We start from the raw sequence: 22,636 nt of genomic DNA, 5'->3' as shown, positions 1-22,636 counted from the left end.
CGAAGCAGATCATTCCACTTGCAAACAGCTCTTAGAGTTAAGAGATTTCTCTTCATGTCTAACCTAAATTTGCTTTCTAGTAATTTAAATACTAAATAAGTAAACTTATTTATTGTTGTAACCCCTGGGCATAACATAACAAAACATACAACATAACATCAAAACAGAGCAAAAAACATGAAATATAAATGCAATGCGGAGGGGGGGGAAATCTTAATAAAAGACAATTACAAATAATAGCCTAAGAAACTTATCCACAGTTACATCAATAAATAAAGCATACAGAATAAGACTAAAAATAGTAATTTCAATTTAAGAAGCTTTAAAGACAGTAGCTGACATCCAGACTAAAACTGCATGCGCTGAAAAACACTGCATGTGTACAACGGAAGAGTGTCATTGTGCCTCCTGAAAATATGTCTCTGAGGGTTGCAGGACCCTCAGTGACATATATCTGGAAGGTACTGTGGGCTTCTGAGGGAAGGGGAGATCAGCAAAAATAACTTCTCTCTTATTGTGTGCATGCAGCGTTTTTCAGTGCATGCAACATTAGTCTGGATGCCAGTCAATAATCCCAATCCAGCTAAAATTAGTCATGATTAAATCCCATTTAAAGCAATTGACTATTCTGTTTTATGAATCTCAATCTTGATCAACTTTAGTTGGATTGGGATCAGTAAACTGCAGTGGAATGTTCTTACAATCTGATAAATAAATAAGACAACTCTAATCTGGGATATTCATTTGTGGCTCACCAACACACAGCACTTACACAATTTAGTTCCAGGACAGGCTTTTTTTAATTAAATCAAGCTAACTTTATGATTTAAGTTTCCAGACACATATATTTGTTATTAAACAACTCAAGGAATTTTCACATGGATTGTGTGTGTGTGCTCGTGTGTGTTGGTCCTTATCAAAAGAAACTTACATTCCTTGCAGGGTGCTAGTACTGTCCTGAAGGGATGTGCATGAACTGGTAAATGGCTGGTTCAGCGTGGGGGGTTTACTTTTAAGGATCGGGAAGGGTGCTTTTACCCCCCCCCCCACATTTCCCACACCAGCACTGTCTTTAAAATCATGGGCGTGGGGCGGCAGCGTACTCCTTGCCGCTCTTCCAGTGCCCTTCCAGTTTGACGCTGACTGGGGTGGCAAGGAGGTACGCTGCCACCCCGTGCCAGTGATTTTAAAGACAGTGCAGGTGGGGGGAAACGGGGGGGAGGACCCTCCTTGATCCTTAAAGGTACCCCCTGTTGCATGCCGAACCACTGGAACTTCAAACCAGTTTGGTGGTCCACAAAAGGACTGCCGAACTGGTTCGTGCACATCCCTACTGTCCTGTTTCTTAGATCAATAGTCTTATGATTCATGTTGGACTCTTTCTGGCTGTAGTTTTGGCTGGGCTACAGTGAGTTCAGTATACTGGCATAACCCTGCAAACATGGTGATTCAGCTGCCAGCTAAAGTCAGGATTAATTCCTGTCAGCAAAGACTGGAATTTTCAGAGTAAATTCCATATGGCTGCTAACAAAGCAAATGCAATAGAGTTGATGTAGTAGGAAAGGAGGGAAAGCTATATAATTTACCAGCTCAAAAAAAGCAGTTGGCTGAAATAGGAAGTCTAATCTTATCTATGACTTCTCTTTTAACTTATTTGGTGATCGGGGCCAAGGTTCAGTCTAGTCTGCTGCCCAACTACATGCTGTTTTTGTTCGTTCGTTTTTTAAATTAAGCAGGGAAGGTCCCATTAGGCCAGTAAAAGTGCAGCTTTGAGGCTGCTCCTTAGAACTCACTTGGACATGCTGGCAGGGCTGTCCATAGGGCAGGGCAAACAGGGTGACTGCCCTGGGCCCCGCTCTTTTAATCCCCATTAAAGTCAACTGGAAGGAGGCCCCACACTGGCTGATATGCCCCAGGGTTTACACCCTGCCAGGACTCTCTGTCCTGGGGTATGACGCCTCTCATTTCTCCAGGAGGAAGCAAGTAGGAGGAAGATGAAATGCAGCCTAAACTAACCAATGGTTTATGGACTGTGAATGAGAGCTCAGCTCTTGGTCCTCAATGAACCTTTCCCCCCCTAACTGAACTGCTTAAGGGGGGGGACCCAACTAGTGGAGGACAGCAGACCAAATTTCAGTCAGAATCTGGACCACGGGTTGACAACAATGAGAAGGAACAAGAGATATTTCACTAGGATGCTTATCCAACAGCTTGGATTCATTTTGGTTTAACTGACTGTAGAAAAATGCATCACATTTTGTCTTTCTCATCATGAAGGGAGCTTGAGTACAGTGGACATGGAGGACATTATCATCACAATAATCTGCAAGGTAGGTTAGACTGAGACTGAATGGCTTCCCTAAGATCACCTAGTGACTTCAATAATAAATGGAGATTTAATTCTGATATTTTTAAAATTCAAGTCCAGTATTCAGAGCTGGGCTAGGGCTTTTGGCACCCTAGGCAAAGTATGGCAGAGGAGAGCTGGTCTTGTGGTAGCAAGCATGACTTGTCCCCTTAGCTAAGCAGGGTCTGCCCTGGTTGGATTTGAATGGGAGACTAGAAGTGTGAGCACTATAAGATATTCCCCCTCAGGGGATGGAGCCGCTCTGGGAAGAGCAGAAGGTTCCAAGTTCCCTCCCTGGCATCTCCAAGATGAGGCTGAAAGAGATTCCTGCCTGCAACCTTTGAGAAGCCTCTGCCAGTCTGTGCTGAAAATACTGAACTAGATGGATCAATGGTCTGACTCAATATTTGGCAGCTTCCTATGTTCCAGCCACTGCTGCCTTTGCTGGGCCACATAGTCGCCATGGCCCATCCTGGACTCCATCAGCTGTTGCCACTGCTGCCTCCTCATCAGTGAAGGGGCTTAGTGGGGGCAGCTTCCGTGACAAGCGCCCCTGGGAAAGGAGGCCTCTCTCTGGTGGCTCACTGAAGTCTGAGCAGCAGCACCATTGCAGGTGCTCCCAAACAGGCCAGACACAGTTTTCACTCATCTCCCACTCGCAGTCCATCATGACCCTCATTGTGGGCAGTCCTGGGGTAGCCGGGGTGTTGACACTCCTTAAAACCTGGTGCTCACCCTATATGGATGGGTCGCCTTGCCAGTGTCCTAGCCTTATACTACATTGGATACAGTTACATGGAGAAAAGTGGTGGGTGTGTAAAGACAAAAGAAGAGGAACTTCCAAGGTGCATTAGAGAAGTTATCATTACTCTGAGATAATATAGAGGGCCGCTTTGCTTTATCAGTGCCCTGAAAAAGAGCATCAACTGGAAACACATTAGTCCTAATAATAACATTTCTAGTGTACCATTGAGATTAGTTCTCTTGTTGTTTCTACAACCAACACCACCACAATATATAAATAGACTTATTCTTTCTTCGTAAATTACAAGGCTAATATATACTGAAATACACAAGGGAGTATTCCTCCATACATTACCCAAAATAGAGCTGGAGCTCAAAAAGCCAAATGAAGAAATAGGTTAACATTTCATGCTAAACTATCATCATAATTAAACATGGACACGTCTGTAAGCATCAGAAGGGTTTTCTTTTTCCCTTGTGAATATAAGCAAAATGCCTTATATTTCTGAACTTGAACTGTTTCCATATTTATATTATCACCAATGGAAGCCAGTCAAAATCAAAGCTTTAGTGCATCAGCTATGAGATGCACATTATACACCTGACGTTTATGTTGCCATTATGCCCCCAAATCAATCCATAGCCACAAATCCAACTTTACTAATTCCAAATAGCCCAAAGGTCATTCATAGTAAGGGAGCATTCATATTGTCCACCTTTGGCATAATTTCTTCTTAATAATCCATGCTCTATCATTGATTTCTTTTCACCTCCCTACCACCGGTTAATCTTCATTTCCCTAATGACAAGTTACAGTATTTACACAGGAAAATTGGTATGTGTTTTTCTAGAGTGTTTTTCTACTCCTAAAAAATCAGATGACAGCAGTAGCCAGAAGCGCCTTTGCTCAACTTTGGCCAGCTGTGACCCTTCCTCAAGAAGGCTGATCAGGCTTCTGTCACCCATTCCAAGGTCATGTCGCATTAGGATTATTGCAGTGCACTCTATGTGAGGCTGCCCTTGAAAAGTATTAGCAGAATATAATTGCCAGATTGATTTCTGGGATTGCTCGGGATGCACATATTATTCCAGTCTTTAAGGCACTGCTCTGGCTGCCAATCTGTTCCGGGTACAATTCAAGCTGCTTAAAAGTCCTAAATGGCTTGGGCCTTGATTACCTTAGGGACTGCCTGCTCCCAGCTGAATCCACCCACCTGACTAGATTGGCTGGGAGGGCTCTGCTCAACCAAATATCTCTCTAAACAGCAAACTTCAATGAAGCTAAAACCAAGTTCAAACTCTAGAATTTAGTAGTTCTAAATTACTAGAGAGAACACAGCAAACAAATACAAGACTAACAGTCCAGACCCATGCATACTGGCTCAGAAGTAAGTATTAACACTCAAATGTGGACGGAATTGACATCCATCCCTATACACACTTATATGGGAATCGAATCGCACTGAATTTAGTAATTCTTGCTTTTGATCTAACTGAACTGTTAAAAAGACAAAAGAAACTTGTTCCATTATGTGGTTTGCATAGGCGTGTTCTTCATCTATGGGACATCACACATGCCAAAAAGCAGAATAACTAGTTTTTTTAATAGTTCAAACCAGTCAATAACACCTGTCTGACTGTGTAAACAAGATAATAATTTTATTTTAATAATTTTAATACAAGTTAAAACAATCAACATAGCAATACCAGGTGATAGCAGAATAGAAGAAAAGAAATAGAAAAAATAACAATATACAAAGATCTACAAATTGAAATTGAAAGTCTGTGGCAGAAGAAGACCAAAATAATCCCAGTAGTAACTGGTGCCCTAGGTGCAATTCCAAAACAACTTGAAGAGCACCTCAACACCATAGGAACCAATTACAAAAAGCAACTTTACTGGGAAAAGCCTATATTCTGTGATGGTATCTATAACAGCAACAATACTGATAAAAAAATTCAGCCATCCCAGGTCCTTGGGAAGGACTCGATGTCTGGATAAAACAAACCAGTCAATAACACCTGTCTGACTGTGTAACCAACAACAACAACAAATTGAAATTAAGCATCTCTGTATATGCTTCAACTAAACTAAAAAGTTGCTTGTAAATTTGGGTTACAAACATCTCCAAACTTGGTGGCATCCGAAGACTCCAAAATGCAAATCTGGGTCTCTTATAACTAGAGGTGCCATATCCGGTTGGCTGGGTTTTGCCCACACTCTAAGCCTGGTGTCTGTTTGGGCCATTAAATTTTTAGTTTTCATTAAAATAAAATTTTAAAAAAAGAATGTATTATGTTGCCCTGATTAAGAATGAGTTGTAGATCAAGAAATCTACAACTGCAGGCATTATTCTGGCTCATTCTGCTCCCACCTTCAATTTTTCTTAGCCAGTTAAGTCACAGCCATGATTGACACATAAAAGAAACAGTGATATTCTGCTTTGTGTCTGCAGTAACATCATAGCTACAGAATTAATGTGGAAAATAATTATTATGGGTTAGAGGTGCAAGTCCACCCTTAGATGTTTCTTTCCAGTTTCTTTCAATTCTGCTCAATGTTATTCTAGTACTAAACAGTCTGTTTGTTTGCCGGCACATAAAATAAGTGGGAGTTAGTAAGAAAGTGTTCCATTACAAAAGTTTACTTCTTACAGACTGACCAAGAAAAATGCACAATTTCCAACCCTCCCATCTATCAGAGCTCTGCTTTGTTTCTTCTAAAACAAAACACTGCAATAGGTTTATGTGTGCTATTAATTGTGCATAGTACCTAGATTTTCTGCTTCCCAGACATTAACTGGCTTCTAAAAATAAGTAATTTTAATGAAGAAAAAACACTGCATGTCTTCTAAGCTTCCAAGTTGGTCCAGTCTTTCAGGTGCCTGAGGATACTAACCTCAGCCTTCCCGCTTCCCTCCTAATCCCAGATTCTAGGGTACCCTCAAGATCCCGACCCCTAGCCCACCTCTTTCTCTCCTCCTTTCAAACCCCAGATCACAGTGAACCTTCATGATTCTGACCCCCATTTTCCTGATAACAGCTGTTTTAATGTTCATACATTGTCTCAATTATCCTACAGCAGTTTGGTACTTCAAGTCTATATTAGTATCCACATGCTGCAGATGTGGGATAGGTGGTGGCTGAGGGAAGTCATGTGCCGAAAGACACCCTGGTAGTGCATGGAAGAGGCTTCTTGTGCACAACTCAGTCACTTCCCGTACTATGCTAGTTCTTGAAGCCCTTGAGCTCAATTTATGTAGACACTAAAAGCAACAAAGCAACATTTGATTGTGTGTTTTGATGTCCGATTCAAATGAAGATCCCACAATGGCTTTGTCATCTCTATTTCATCATTATTATTCAATAAACATTTTAAAAGTCTCTTAATAATGGAATTGTCATAATGTACAGTTTGGCCCAAAGCCTGCAATTGTATCTGCATTTCACTAACTAAAACCCCACTGAAATCAAGACTGTACAGGTAGCTATGCACAGGGTAGCTGCCTAAATCTTACTGCAGCTAATGATGAGGATGTTATTCTAACCATGGCTAAACTCTACAAAGTAAAGGAGAATTTTTTAAGCCCTCAATTTTTGGGTTCAAGACTTGGTGGTGGTGGTGGGGAACCAAGGAGCCCACTACTTCCTGCTTGGTACTTTCTGTAGCACATTAACTGAGCAGATGACAAAAACCATGTAAGGCTGGAAATCAACAATCAGAGATAGTAGAAGCTTACACTACATCTCATCCCCCCAAAGCTTTGCTGTTGTCTGAGAAGAAAGTATAAGCAAATCCTAGCAGGAGCAACTGGTCAGATAAAAGGATGCTTCCTCTGAACCTTCTCTAAATGTTGAGGCAGTTGCCAGGAGCCAACACAAACTAACTGACAAAGAATGCAACAATTGTCTTTTGAATCCTACAACTCACATTTGCACGATATGCTATTATGCTGCCCTGATTAAAGAACTGGAATACCAAATTACCACCACCACCACACAAAATAAAAAATAAATAAAAATAAATAAAAATTACCACAAAACGCTGACTTGCCAATCCCTAAAAGAATACCTATTCTACAAACTTCTATCAGTTCCATATAATTTTTATCACAATACTTTCCCCAGATAATCTTGGGAACTGTAGTTTGATAAGATACTTGTAACCCCAAATTCCACAAATATTAATTTCCATCAAGTTTCAATTATGGATCCATCACATTTTTTGTTTAATATCTACCTTTGCATAACTTTTAAGATGACTGACAAGCAGTATTTTTATGAAGATGAAATAAAACATAATATCCTTTTCTTTTTAGTACCTAAGTACATATGTACTAAAGTAACATGTACTAAGTACATAAACATAAGCATGTATGTATTTATTTATTTCTATTTAACATATTCCTATACCACGCAAAATTTGCATCTCTGGGCAGTTTACAATTAAAATCATTTAAACATTAAAATCATTAACATTAAAATAATTTAAAACCCAACATTAAAAGTATTAAAATTATAAATCTAATTAGAGCCTGGGTGAACAGGTGGCTTTTAAAAAGTTGCCAGAGATATTTAGTGCATAAATATGTATGTACTAAGCTGGCTGATAGCCAACAAAGGTAATTTCTGGAGGATAATGACCTAAAAACAGTGATATATAAGCTGGTAACCTCCAGGCCAGACTAATGCAATATGCTCTATGTGGGGCTGTCTTTATACGTAGTCCGGAAATTGCAGTTGGTAGAAAATGCAACAGCCAGGCTAGTCTCCGGGACAACCCAAAGACACCATATTAACCAAAGAGACCATAAAAGTATTGCACTGGCTGCCAATACATTTCCAGGCAAAATATGAAGTGCTGGTGGCGATTACCTATAAAGCCTTAAACAACAAACAAACAAACAAACAAACAACAATAATAGCTTGGGCCCAGAGTATTTAAGAGAGCACCTACTGCTTCAGGTTCCCCCTCCCAGCTTATTAAGATATTTTAGAGAGGTTTGCCTGTGGTTGCCACCAGCTTGTCTGGTGGTGACTCAGGTTCAGGACTTTTCTATAGCTACACTGAAGCTCTGGAATGAATGAATTTTCTGTTGGTCTAAGAGCTTCAGCACCTCTAGCAGCCTTTAAAAGAGCTCTCAAGACACAATTATTTAATCAAGGTTAGTGGAAAGTTAGTTTTACTGTTGTGACTGTATTTTTAACTGTTTTAGTTGCTTGATTTTAACTGTGGTTTTATTGTTTTTACTTTTGTGTAAAAAGTAAAGATCCCAGTTTTGAGCAGCATAAAAATGAAATATAGTGTAAGTGTGTTTAAAAACCATAATATTAAGCAAACAAAAATAAATATGAACAAGCTATCTTGTTGCCATATCTAAAACCCCACGAATTCTTTCACTGTTAAAACTGCCTTATATGGTGTAGTCTTGAATTCCTTAATGTATTTTGTTAAAAAACAACAACAACCCACAGGAACAAAGGAAATATTCATGTTAAAAACAGAAAGAAAACTTCCATCTGGAAGGAAATGACTGAGTATTTTTGGTAAGGGAAAGGCGTGGGTCTTTAAAGAAAACCCATCAATCCTGCTTGCAGTTCAGCTAAAAAACAAAACAACAACTAGCAAATATATTTTATCTTTGATCTGAAAGCCACTTACAACTACAGGAATCAATTTACCCATTAATGAATTGAAGCCATCTTAGAGGCAGAGAGCAGCAGCTGTTTAACAGTTCATAGTAACACTATACAATCATTTAGGCCAAGAAGCAAATTCCATTTCATCCAACTGAGTCTGCAAGGGGATTTGTTTTTGGACGCAAAGCATAGCTGCCCTGATTGAAAGTTATTGCTTGGGCATCCAAGCAATACTAACAGGACTTATTTTCATTTTATCTGCTAACATCCCTTCGAACCCAAATTTTGGGAATTCCAGGATGATGGGTCTGTGCATGGGAAGAATCATTTAAACAGTACAAACATTAGCATAATATCCAACATAACCCCCCACGACATCTTTTAGTATGAGCAGTTACATGTGGATGCTATTACAGTCTGATGCTACACACTGATGCTATAAAGGAGAACACTAAACAGTAGATTCAATACAATTGCAAGGGCTCGTTGTAAAGATAATGCTTGAAATTTCTCCAAATCAGGTTTTAAAAAAACATTACTACCTAAGCTTAATATATTGTGGGGAATTCACAACTTGTAGTCTGACAAGCCAGGAGCCCTCCAGAGAGAGCAAACCCAAGAGGGGCACAGTGGGACAGGACCCAACTATGCCTCTTGCTGCTAGCTGTGTCCCTGGGCATTCCTGCCATGAGACTTGTCCTCAGAAGCAAGTGCTGAACACAGGGAGAGTTTTCTAAAGCTTGGGGTTCTCAGTCATGGGGAGCAACCCTCCCTGGGTTCAGTGCTTCCCTCTACATTCATTGAATTTGAAATCATATATATCAAATGCAGGTTAAAGATAACATTTTAAAAGGATTGGTTGCACTGCTTCAGCCCCTTCTGCTGTATTTGATGTGTATCTCACAAGTTTGCTTTTACAAACTAATGCTTTTAAGCCAAGTTCTTAAGATGAAATGGGCTAAGCGCACAGACAACACAGTTGCGGTTCAACATGCTTGCAGTGAATATTTAAAACCACAATGGGAAAACTTAAGACCAAGAATTAACATGCTTTTACTTAAGAATGTCAACTTCTGAAATCTTTTGCCGTGTTTCCTTCTTTTTGACACTTCAATGAATCATGCCCGTTAACTAAATTTCCTTGCCAGTGGCTCCTAGTCCATCAGCAGTCTTGCATGCTCAAGGCTCTGGAGGAAAGGTGGAAAAAGTGCTTTGCTTGCACTAGCAATATGAAATATGAATTACAAATACAGAGATAGCATTGGAAAATGCTGATGGAAGGCTTAGCTGTGTGTAAAAGATTACATATTTTCAGACCCACACAGTTTACAACAATAAAATAATCTATATTCTGAACTCATCTCTACAAAGAGCAATGCAGTTATTCTGGATTTATAGTGGTGTAAATCGGAAAAGAATGTGCTACATGGCTTTTATTCTTGAATTAAATTTCACCAAAGCAGAATGAACCACATGCTGCACTTCTCTGACTCTGCTATGCTACTCATTTTAGCCACTGGGCTATGCAACATAGGTATCAAAAGAGACCACCTAAGATTTCTTGGTGACTAATGTAAACAGAGCACATAACAGATATACACAAAAATTTGCTTAACAGAAGTGCTACTTGGAATCCAGCCCATTCACTGAAGTATTACTTGGGATCCAACCCATCAATACAGTGGTTCCCAAACTGGGAGCCTCCAGATGTTGCTGATCTACAACTCCCATCAGCCCCAGCTACAATTTATTGTGACTGGGGATGATGGGAGCTGTAGTTCAGAAACACCTGGAGGCTCCCAGTTTGAGAACCACTGCATCAAGGGGTTTGGATCCCAAGTAGTACTTCTGTGAATGGAGGAAGTTCTGTTTGTGCAAGAAGGAACGGACATTCTCATCTATCCCCCTCATCCCTCTGCAGCCCTTTGTGAGCACACAAACAATTCCTTGAGGGTTGGGGGACCTTTCTGAGCAGATTTAGGGTTTCTCTGGATCCAAACATTAGTCTCCAAATGTGTTATATTATCCCTTGTCCCTAAGGAACCTGAGATCACATTAATTTTCCATTATAATTGTTTATTTTCATTGTTCAAAATGTAACAGGATGATACTTAGTAGATCAGAAACTAACTTTAACATGTATGAAGGACACACAAGACCTAGTGAGGCTGTACCACCTTGTATGGAAGATTTCTTGGTAACTTCTGCTGGACAATAGAGATAAAATGCTACATTTTCACCACACAGAATTACAAGTTTAGTGCATATACAAATGGCTCTAAAGATAAAACTATATGCTATGTTAAGTATGTCATTACCCCCTGTATGCTGATTTTTATTTCACATATAGCTCCTATGATTTAAACAGCAGCTGTGTGTCTTTGTGAAGATCAATTACAACTACCCTATGGATCAGGATTGGGACTGGTATGGTAGGGGGAGAGGGTATCTAGCCCCCTCTACAGTTCCAATTTTGATTCCAGGGCTGGAACTTTGCCTTTTGTAGTGTGAGACACATGTAATGTACAATTGTGGCCAATAGCCAGGTATTATGGGAGTTGTAGGCCAATATCTGCAGGAGGGCCGAAGTTGAGCAGGCCTGGGTTATATGGTATCAGAACTTGCTCCAGCCCAATGGGCAGGGCCAATGGTGGTGGTGGGGAGAGCCTAGATTGGGGCAGGAGTGGCGGCAGGCAGGTGGAATTACACCTGTGGTGGGGGATTAGATGTCCACAGTTGCTACACTGTGATGCTGCCTGAGGCTGTCTCTTCACCTGGCTGCACTAGGAGCCATCTCTGCTCAATTCCCCCCACCCACAGCTGCTACTTGCCATGGAGGGAAGATGCCACTGGCATTAATACCATAGCAGCTGGTGGTGGGGGGAGTTTGATCTAGATTGGGACCATGGTGGGGCAAATGGTTAAATCCTTTCCCCTCTCCATACCATGGTCTCGATTCCCCCTATGGCTGCCCCTATGGCCTCATATATGAAACAACCAAATAAAACAAAAAACAAAAACACAAGTACAGAAGGGTGAGACACAGCCACAAAGATGGCTTCCCATGGAATCTTTATTTAACCTCCTTCCTTCCTTGTCGCAATGACGCTTCCAAAAGACCAGGATAAATGGCCAGAAAGAGAACTAAGGCTGTGTATGTGCATGTGTACATACATGCACCTTTGTGCTCATTTATTTGCCCAGGGGAAGACTGCAGCAATCTGTGCCAGCAGATTATATCCTCTTTCCTTTTCAGAAAACAGCACTTTTGTGGGATGGGGAAAAGGAATATGCCTCTCACTGCTTAAAGATCCTTATTAAATCCACATCACCAAATAAGCTTTCTTCAAAGTGCCTCAAGCTACAATGTGTGTGCTCAGCAGTGTCTATCAGGGCTTGTGTGTCTCAACATGGGCACCAATCAAGAATTGTTCAAAATTGGAAACCCCTTAAAATTTAATCCCAAGTTTATTTGTTGTCTTTATTACTTCTTAATATCCAACCAGTTGGGGGAGTCTAAAGCTCACTTGTTGTTGCCATCCTTCATTTTTATAGTGCACTCACTGTATCCTTCCATGGTAATTGCAGAGATTTGTCACATGTGAACATACTCTCTTTATCCATAATATACAGCTTTAGAAAGTCTTGGCCGGGGTGGGTGGGGGGAGTGGAAAGCAACTTAACTCTTTACAGCTCCCTGCTTTTTAAAGGTTATTTGCTGCTCCAAGAATGGAATTATTCTTTGGCATCATGTCCAAAGCACAGTAAAGGCAGACAAACCTTTTAACTGGCTTCTCTGTACTGTCGTTAATATAGTGCTATTACAACATACTATTCTATTTTTTTAAAAAAAAACCCATCCAAAATTGCTATCATTCAACATATTTTACTGAGAAATTAAACAATTGTTGCAGTTTTATTAACAGTAAACAGCAGTTTTGCATAGTTTGCTCTTATTTTACATATGAATGAAGTGGAAACATTATCTAAAATATTCCTTACAAGTTATGTCTGATGCTTGCTCATTAAAAGTTATAGGGATCTTTTTTGCTTCCTAGAATTTAGGTTTTCACTTGATAAACTGGGAAATATAGGGTTGCAGGAGCAAAAAATGGGATCAACACACATCAAGAACCTACATTTTTCATGATGTGAAGCACTCTAACAAGAAATAATAAAAGGGTACAACAGCAGAGTTTTAAGGTTGAATCAAATGCTAACACATTCTCAGAAAATATGCTTGGATTGCATCCCACCTTTAATAGTAAATCGTTCTTTTTTATTAGAAGGGTGGCATTCTGCACTAGGACATAGGATGATATAACTGACAGTCTAAAACTTGATAATCCAAGTTCTGGTTAGTTAGCATTGATTTTCTGCCTCAGCAGAAGTGAATTTGCTCTGAAGCATGCCATTTAAATGCATTTTATACAGTTCTTTAATATGACTGGGCAAGGCAAAGCCAAAGTAGCTTTCTGTGTCTAAATAGGACTCCTAGGCTTGTAAGAGTAGTTCTGTGGATTAACAGAAGACAAATGTGTGCTTTCCACACTGCATCTTCTTACAGATCTACTATTTGACTCTGAAGACTTCAAACTCTGGCATATATGTGTGTGTCTACCTACCTACCTACTTATCTCTCCAATCTGTTTGTGCAAGTTCATCATTCATCCGTTCCAGTGGAATTTCAGTGCATTCAACATTCATTTGTTCCAGAGGACCTTGGTAGATTATTTTCTATATTCTTTGCAATGTTCTTTTAATTTCAAAGTTGAAATTATAATTTCATATGTATTAGCAGTTTAAAGTGACAATGACCTTTGGAGACTACAAGCCTGCCCTACAAAATTATTGATCTGCAAGGAAAATACCGTGCACATTCTTTATTCCTTCTGCATACTATATTATTATTTATTTGTATTTGTATACAGCCTCAGACTTCCATCTCTGGGCGGTTTACAACAATATAAAACAAATTAAATAAAAGATGAAATCCTTAAAACAATTTAAAACCAGAAGTCTAGTTAAAAAGCTTGGGTGAAAAAATTTTTTTAGAGACTTTTCAAAAGTTGTCAGAGATGGGGAGGCTCTTATTTCAGCAGGAAGCGCATTCCAGAGTCTTGGGGCGGCAACAGGAAAGGCCTGTCCCTGTGTTGTCCCCAGATGCGCTGGTGGCAACTGCAGATGAATCTCTCTAGATGATCTCAATGGGCGGTGTGGCTCATAGTGAAGAAAGTGTTCTCTTAAATACCCAGGGCCTAAGCCGTTTAGGGCTTTATAGGTTATAAGCAGCACACTGTATTTTGCCCACAAACTTATCAGAAGCCAGCGTAGCCCTTTCAACAAAGTAGTAATATGATCTCAGAGACCAACCTGGCTGCCACATTCTGTACCAACTGCAGTTTCCAGACTATGTACAAAGGCAGCCCCACATAGAATGCATTGTAGTAGTCAAGTCTGGAGGTTACCAGCATATGTATCACTGTTTTGCAGTCGTTTATCTCAAGAAATGGACGTGGCTGGCGTATCAGCTAAAGTGACAGAAAGCACCTCTGGCCACTGCCTCACCCTGAAACACCAGAGGGAGGTGTGGATCCTGAAGCACTCCCAGACAATGTACCTGTTTCTTCTGGGGAAGTGTGACTCCCATTCAGAACTGGCAGATCAAAATTGTCTCCTGAGTTCTGACCCCGCACAATAAGTACCTCTGTCTTATCTTGATTGTGTCTCCGTTTATCTCTCATCCAGCCCATCACTGTCTCCAGGCAGGCATTAAGAGAGTCTATGCCTTCTCCTGATGATGTTGAGATGGAGAAATAGATTTGGGTGTCATCAGCATACTGATAACACCCTTCACTATGATGATCTCTCCCAGCAGTTTTTCAAAAACATTGGAGACAGTTTGAAACCTTGGGGACGGCATATCAAAGTTCACATTTTGAAGAATAACAATCTCCAAGGGACACCATCTGGAATCTGCCGAAGAGGTAGGGGTGGAACCACTGAAAAACAGTGCCTCCCATTTCCATCCCCCTCAGATGCTCCAGAAAGATACTATTGCTGATCCAAGAGAGTCACACTCCCTCCATCAATTAGCCGTTGGAGATCATCTATAGGGCTGACCAAGGTAGTATCTCTACCCCATAGCCCACCCGAAAGCCAGTTTGAAACTGGCATAGATAATCAATTTCCTCCAAGACTGTCTGGAGCTGGGAAGCCACCACCCTCTCAATTACCTTGCCCAACCATGGAAGGCTAGAGACAGGTCTATAGTTGCTTAACTCTGAGGGATCCAATGCAGGCTTCTTCAGAAGAGGTCTAATAATAGCCTCCTTAAGCCAGGAATCCTGCCCAGTGTTCTCCCTAATTTTTTTTTCCATCTCTGTGTGGAATGGATTTTGTTCTGGGCGGCAGTATGTGTGCACATGCATTCAGAATGGGGCCTTCCTGATTCAATCTGAGTGGGATCTAAAACTAACTGAGCACACATAAAAAATGTATGAGCACACATACACGCACACACCTTAGAGGTTACACTGATACTGCCCTCCCTCAGAGAAACATTTATCATCTCTACCAGGCCTTCTACAACAACCCCCCTGCCAGACAGTTTAAGCCATGTTGGACAAGGGTCAAAAGAACAGGTGGTAGGCCTCACCATTCCAAGCAGCTTGTCCATGTACTCAGGAGTCATAAACTGAAACTGATTCAGCCTAACCACATAAGAGAAGTTGCTGGGCACCTCCGCATTAGACTCTGCAATATTTTTGGAGTCTGAATAAAAGTCGGCATAAACACAAGATATTTTATCCACAAAAAACATCATAGTGAGTAAATGATGGTTCCAAATTGTGATTCAAGGGAGAGGTGACAGTTACTAGCCTTCTCACAACTCTAAACAACTCCACTGGATATGAGCTTGCGGATGCAGTACAGGCAGAAAACAATCGCTTCTTTGCTTCATGTATAGCCTAAGCATAGGTCTTCAAATGTACTCTATGTTGCAATCTGAAAGAGTCAAGTCTTTCTTCACTTGTGCTCCAGTCTTCTACCTTGCTGCTTCAGCTCCCGTAGTTCTTCCATATACAAAGAGGCCAATTTTGAAGCAGGTCAGAGAGGATGCTTAGGAGCGATCATTTCTACTGTCCTGGTGAGTTTGCTGTTCCAGTTCTCCATCAGGACATCAACAGAATCACCGGTGGAGACAACGCTAAATCCTTCCAAGGCTTCTTGGAATCCTATTGGATCCAATAACCTTCTCGGGCAGACCAGTTGAATAGGCCCCTCACCAGTGTGGAGGTGGGAAGTGATTGTGAGTCCAACCTTAACCAGATGATCGTCCATTTATGACAATGAGGAAATCACAGGAGTCTCCACCCATGGAACACCACCCTGATCAAAGTAAAAAACCAGATCAAGTGTGTGTTTAACAACATGTGTCAGTCATGAGACCACTTGGGATAGGCCCATAGTTGTGATAGCCACTATGAACTCCTGAGCTACCCTGGACAGATTGGTCCTGAAGTGGACATAATAGGTTTGTTGCTGGGTTTTGTTTTAGTAGCATTAAGTACAAAGTGCTACCAGGTTTTAGTTTTAAAGTCCTGAAAGTTTGCTTTGATTTTTCAGGAGCTGATTTTTGAAGATTTCAAATTAGCAATATCAGGACTCATGATCTCCCAGAAGTCTTAGAAGATGGCCACAGGTGCTGGGATTTCCAGTTGGCCAGTGATGGCATTAATATGACAGGGCATTCTATGAATCCTGAGACAAAGCTGCACACTTTAAAACTGAGCAGAAAGGAGTAGTTTCATTGTGATGTAATGTACAAAGAAGACGATGGTAGGAACAACCTGAAAATTGGTTAATTAGGAAAAAATCTGTATTTTAGATTTCATTCTGGAAAATTTAAGTTTTATATATCTTGGCAGAGGAATTAGCAGGCTCCCCCCTTCCTGCCCTTTTCACATAAAGTGTCTATAAACTTTGATATAACAGAACCTTTTGCAAACCCCATTAATAAGTCCAGTCATGACTTCTACCATCAGTCTCCTGTCAACAATATGTGTTGTACTCTGTGGGAAAAGCTTGATGCAGTGATAACAACACAGCCATAGAAATATCAATGTTGCATGGTATCGTTCCTAGACAACAATGACAAAAAATGGAGGAAGGGACAAGTAATGATGCAGAAAAACACAAGATTTAATTCATTTTCAGCCAATGGATATCTTCATTTCCCTCTCAGGCATGAAGGAAATAGAGCCATGCCACAAGCCATGCAGTACGGGTGACATGCAGATTTTATAGCATATTTGACACAGTTAGTAAAAACAAAAAGAAAACTGCTTTTCAGATGCAAGTAAATTACTTGATCTGGGGTGCCTTCAGTAGCCAAATAGCAGGTAACATTTAGAAAAAACCTGTCAAGATCAGACAGCAAGTCCAGTTTACATGGCTACCTACCCGTACTGATCAGGCTGGTGCATCATGGGAGCCTGAGCGTTGCCATAGTTGGGGTGCTGTGAAGAAAACATGGGGCGTCCGCCAGCCCCAGACTGGCTGGGATAAGCAGGCGACCTAATGTATGGTGGCCTAAAGCAGAACAAAAGAACAGCTTCTTTGGATTTGTATTGGATCACAAGCATGAACCACCATGTCAGCTACAATCCTTCCACACAGAAGCATGTAGGATTCTCACTGTTGGGCAAGCAACCATAAAGCTTTCTATTATACTCAAGAATCAAGGAAAAATGGAGTGTTTCCAAACCTCTAGAGTATAAGGGGCTTGATTGGGTCAATCCTTTCTGCTGCTTGTAAATGTAAAAGGTCTAAAGATCTAAGTCATCCTATAGGTGTTAGATTTATAGAGTGGACACTATGTATTGAAAACATTGTGTTTTGACTATACAGTTGTCAGCTAGAAATAAAAAAGCAAGCCTATAAAACTGATTTGAGAGTTGGGTCTAGAGTGAGAAAGGCAGAGGAATGTGACTCCAGGATGTGAATTACAACCATGCACTATTTTACGTTAATTATTATGCACTATTTTACGTTAATTATTATTATTTTAAATTAAAATGTTTATTTCTACCTACCTTTATTTTTGCAAAATACGGCTCCATATAAGAACATACACAGAGGACCGGTTCAGATGACCAAGGGCCCTACAAGCGATAATGTTGGGGCTGCTGGAGTGAACACGCTCGCCCCAACATCACTCAAGGACAACCCCACATGTTTTTGTAGAACATGTAGAAGGGCGATATGATCACTCCTCACATGAGTAAAGGGTGTGCAGTGATTGTGTCAGCACATTCTTGAGTGATGTCAGGGTGGGTGCAGTCACATCAGCAGTCCCGATGTTATCACAAGTAGGGCTTTTGATCTTCTAAACTGACCCAGAGTCTTTTGTCTACTGACATGCAGCGGGATCTAGACCAGTGTTTGAAAAAGCAATGTGGTTTTTTATCATATTAAAGAGGTACATTTAAATTATGTTTTTAAACTTATTGTTTCATGTCTCCTTAGTATTTTATAGCACAAATAAGGTATGTATTCCCAAGTAACAAAATCAAACTTAAGTAGTCTAATAGAATATAATGATATCTATTTTCTTTCTAGAATAGGATTATATACATTTCTAGCTTCAAAAGTTCTGTGGCAAAGTCTTATATTAATTTTATAAATATCCAACTTTACAAAATATATGCACTTACTGAAGTGTGTATAAATATTCTTGTTACTATATATGCATGTAGTTAATACATATATGTCTATTATCTATATATTACAGATAATCATATAACTGTAGCACCATCTTGTACAGTAATTATTGTTGGGATATGCAACAGCTGCAGCCTAGCTTGTTGTATAGTTTGCATGTAATCTACTATGAATGCAGATGGAGTACTATAGTTTCCTCTGTATTGGTTGGGCTAGCTAAAAGTTTCTATTCTCCTTCCTTTTCCTATTTGTTCCTGTTTTTTGTGTACGAGTCAGCAAGTTCTGTACTGATCTCTGAGTGCTTTTGTCTCACAAGTAAAGTTATCTTAAAACCCTTTCACTGGTGTTTGATCTGTACACCATGAAGACAGAACACGCTCTGCAACAATTATGAATAAATTCTTTTTTTAACTAGTGAAAAACCTGTTTATTTCAACACAACGAAACATATAAATAAGTCATGATTTCAAAAGTGGGTGTGTTTTGCATAGTTGCCTATGGAAAAAGAAAGATCCATGGGCACAATGTGGAAGCAGATATTTCCATTTCCATAGATTTCCAGAACTGCAGACACAGATTTCAACCCACTAAACAGGTATTCTGGTTTAATTCCAAAGGCTGCAGAGGAATTTGGAGAGATCATTCCAGAGTAAACAGTTTATGGATAATAACCTCAGTGGGTAAATTTTTTGAGTTATCTTAAGACAGGAGCAAGAGACTTCTTGTACTGCAATGGCCAAGTACCAGAGAGTCACAATCCAGATTCCAATCCCAAACCTTGCTCCTCAGGATGGACGATGTAAGCTAGTTATTCTGTTGCACTTGAAAAAGTTGATTTTCCATAAAGGCTCACATTCGTTAGCTAGTGGATACAGTACTGTGGAAGCTCCAAATGCTCAGGAGACAACCATTATTCCAGGAATGGTCTTTCTTTCCACTTCCCCTTTCTTTCCAATTTGTGATGCCAAGTGTGTATCCTTTAAATTTCTCCTTTCAAAATTGGGTTAAATTTTATTTTTTGTGTCATCTTAAAACTGTGAGCTTTCTTGGTTGTATTATAATTCTAGACAGAAAACATATTTAAATAGTCAATGCCTCCCATGGTCATTCTGATTTCTTGTAACAATTATACCATTCTTGCCTTTGCACAACCTCTTACTTCATAAAGCATTTCAGATATAGCAAGTATATTTTAAACTGCTTCAGATCCTTTCCCTTGGATGCATACCTGCTCTGGGCGGAATTTGCAGCAGCCTGCATTACTGCTGCAGCTGCCTCCTGTGCCTTACGGTTCACAGTCGGCATGGGTGGTCCCATCCCTGGGCCTCCCTGCTGAGACATGCCTGGAGAATTGGGGGTCATACTGCTCATATTTCCAGGAAACGGTCTGCTCTGCATCCCAGCTGATGGCATTCGTCCCAGAGGTATGGTACCACAAGGCTGGCCTGGCCCCTGTCCATGCATCTGGCTGTTGGCATTTATACCCATACCAGGTCCTGGGCCACTGTAACTTGTGTTCGTCACTCCAGAGTAAGTTGGCTGTCTGGAGTAGTTTCCTAAACAAAACAATATAACAGAGGAAAATAAGGGTTACAACTTTTGATGCAATGAATAACCTCCTGGAAAATCTTTTGTCCAATGAAATAATTCAAGTAGTGCAGGATGTGAGCAGGGATTCCTTCCCATCTATTATTCAATATGCATTGGATACTGATGTCCCCCAGATTAGAGTTCACAGTGAGGTGCATCTGCTCCACTAGCGGGGTTGTCAGAAAGCTAATGATTAAACATGAACAAAATTTGGAGAACTGCATCTGCATCTTCAACCTGCAGAACCAGTAGCCTAGCTGAAAGTATAGAGCAAGGAGAAGAAAGATGAATTTAAGAAGATCTAGCCAGGGTAGACACAAAGCACTAGAGATTGTGTTAGTAAGTCTTTCTTACTGTTTGTGTTCTTTGAAAAGGGTTCTGCTAAATCATTATATCCTTTCAACCACATTCTACATAACTTATAGTAAGCAACAGAGAACAGAACAGTTATAATCCATCCCCCATGCCCTTTGGATATTAAAATGACCTATTTGACACCATCAGAGTTCCAGCATATTCATTTCTTATGCAAATACTTGATACTATTAACAACTTATTTATTTATTTAAAATATTTAAACCCCGCCCCTCTAGTATACTAGTGCTCGGGGCGGATCACAACATTAATATTGTGGCTAGCCATAATAATAATATTGTGGCTAGCTTTTCACTCATGCCATATGGCTAGTTTTCCCACTGCCCCATATACTTTTAACAGAAATAGTCATTACAAACTTAATACAGGATTCCCCAGTTAGAACAAATACCAAATATCAATTCAAAACTATATGACCATAATACGAATTAGCTGTAGTAATCTATAGCTTTACAGTTTGCTATAAATTTACAAGTATCAGGTATTACTCCCATGTAATAGTTCTTGCTGAACATAAAAACAAGTATTTGTGCTTTATGTATGATATGAACATCCTTATTGGTTTATTTTTTATTTATTTATTGTTAAATTTATATACCACCTTTCATTAAAACAATCCCAAGGCAGTTTACAGCAGAATTTAAAAACAAGATTGAAAAAATGACACAATTAAAATAGTAAGCTAAAAATATAAAACAAATCTGATTAAAAAATTTAAAACACAAGCATAAAAACAATACAAAGTACAAAGCGCAGCAGCAGAGACAATCATATGTAAAAGCCTGGGTAAAAAGCCAGGATTTAACATGCTTTCTAAAAGGAGGGAGCCCAGCCTGGTCTCCAGTGATGGTCAGAACAACCAGGTTTGCAGGTCAGCCCACCCCCAAACCCCTCCTGCTAAACGGGGTTAATAGGACGAGCGCTCCATTAACCTTGCTGCTTTGATTGTGTGTCAGGGGGGGAAGGAAGAGGAGAGGGGGCCCAGGAGGGGGCTGGGGCACCGCGCAGTGGGGCTCCCCTTCCCCCAACCCCTGGAGCTCCCCAGCGAGCTGCAGCCAGGCACAGGAGCACCTGACTGAAGCTATCGCTCGTCTGGGCAGCCGATCCAGCCACCCAACAACAAGCGACTGCTCATGTGCAGGGAGAGAAGGCTAAGCCCATTCTCTCCACTGAACCCCTTGAGGCTCTACACCTTGATTGTGTGTAGAGTCTCATAGTGTGAGAAGTGGCCTAAGTTTCTTTATATAAGAGGGGTGATCTCTTCTAGCTGTTAGAAAGAAACTGTAGTACTATTCAAAATGAAGTTGACTCACAGAAGACACAGCAACATTTCCTTTTAATCTCTAAAACAAATTCAAAATGAAATGGACTCACAGAAGACACAGCAACATTTCCTTTTATTCTCCAAAATGTATTGAAGCTTCCAGCAAAAGTGTGTAAGTGTGTGTGTGTGTGTGTGCGTGAGAGAGAGAGAGAGAGAGAGAGAGAGAGAGAGAGAGAGAGAGAGAGATCTTCATCCTACAGATATGGCACATTCCAGTCATAAACAACTCATATGCCACAATCTATTTATTTATTTATGTACAAAAGCATGTATATCCCACGTTTTCTACCATGGAGACCCTAAGAGCGGTTTATAGTAAAGCAAATTCAGAAAAACAACCGAAAATCCATTTATGATTAATCTGCAACAGTCAAGACCTAGTGTAACAAAGTTCTGTGGTGCCTTGTAAATTACTAGTATAAGGAACAGTTAATTTTTTTCCTTACTGGGGGCATGCACAGGACAGCGGTAGAGCAGGCACCACCCACAAGGGACTCTTCTGTATAAAAGTGGTTCTGTTCAATTAGGCAAAAATGAGAGAAACATGATGACCCTTCAGAATATAAGATGTAGATTTTCCCCCTCAGCACCTCAATAAATAAATACCAGCAACAAATGACAGGGAAATCCAGGAACGGGAAGTACAAACTTATTTCCATGTTTCTCTAATAGATTAGTAATTTGTTGGCAATGGCTTTGACAGCAAACAGATGGATGCACCATTAGATACAATGAATGCAGCAGATGCTGAGCCAACCCCCATCAGCTGGACATATCAGGCAGCCAAGAGCAAGAGCCCACACTTTTCAAGTGGGTACAGGTTGGCGCATCATCCTTGGAACACTAGCAAGCAGCCCATTCTCTTTTCAGCCAATAGATTTCAGATTCCA

The 22,636-nt window shown here is 40.4% G+C and overlaps 1 protein-coding gene across 8 annotated transcripts in view; it reads right to left on the bottom strand.

The window, feature by feature from the left end:
- ARID1B (AT-rich interaction domain 1B) overlaps positions 1 to 22,636 on the bottom strand; it is a 676,179-nt gene that overhangs the window by 101,521 nt on the left and 552,022 nt on the right. For 4 of the 8 annotated variants that reach the window (XM_053293734.1, XM_053293751.1, XM_053293741.1 and 1 more), the window contains exons 9-10: positions 19,686 to 20,013; positions 17,198 to 17,326 (exon numbers count right to left, since the gene is read on the bottom strand). In XM_053293734.1, coding sequence (XP_053149709.1) covers positions 17,198 to 17,326; positions 19,686 to 20,013 — 457 coding nt within the window. The remainder of the gene's footprint in view (positions 1 to 17,197; positions 17,327 to 19,685; positions 20,014 to 22,636) is intronic. The other 4 variants (XM_053293768.1, XM_053293777.1, XM_053293796.1 and 1 more) reach the window with 1 other exon arrangement.

This window comes from Hemicordylus capensis, chromosome 1 (assembly GCF_027244095.1).
Source record: "Hemicordylus capensis ecotype Gifberg chromosome 1, rHemCap1.1.pri, whole genome shotgun sequence".
Lineage (NCBI taxonomy): Eukaryota > Metazoa > Chordata > Lepidosauria > Squamata > Cordylidae > Hemicordylus > Hemicordylus capensis.
Note: the sequence above shows the minus strand (reverse complement) of the source record. Positions and strands in the feature narration are given on the sequence as shown.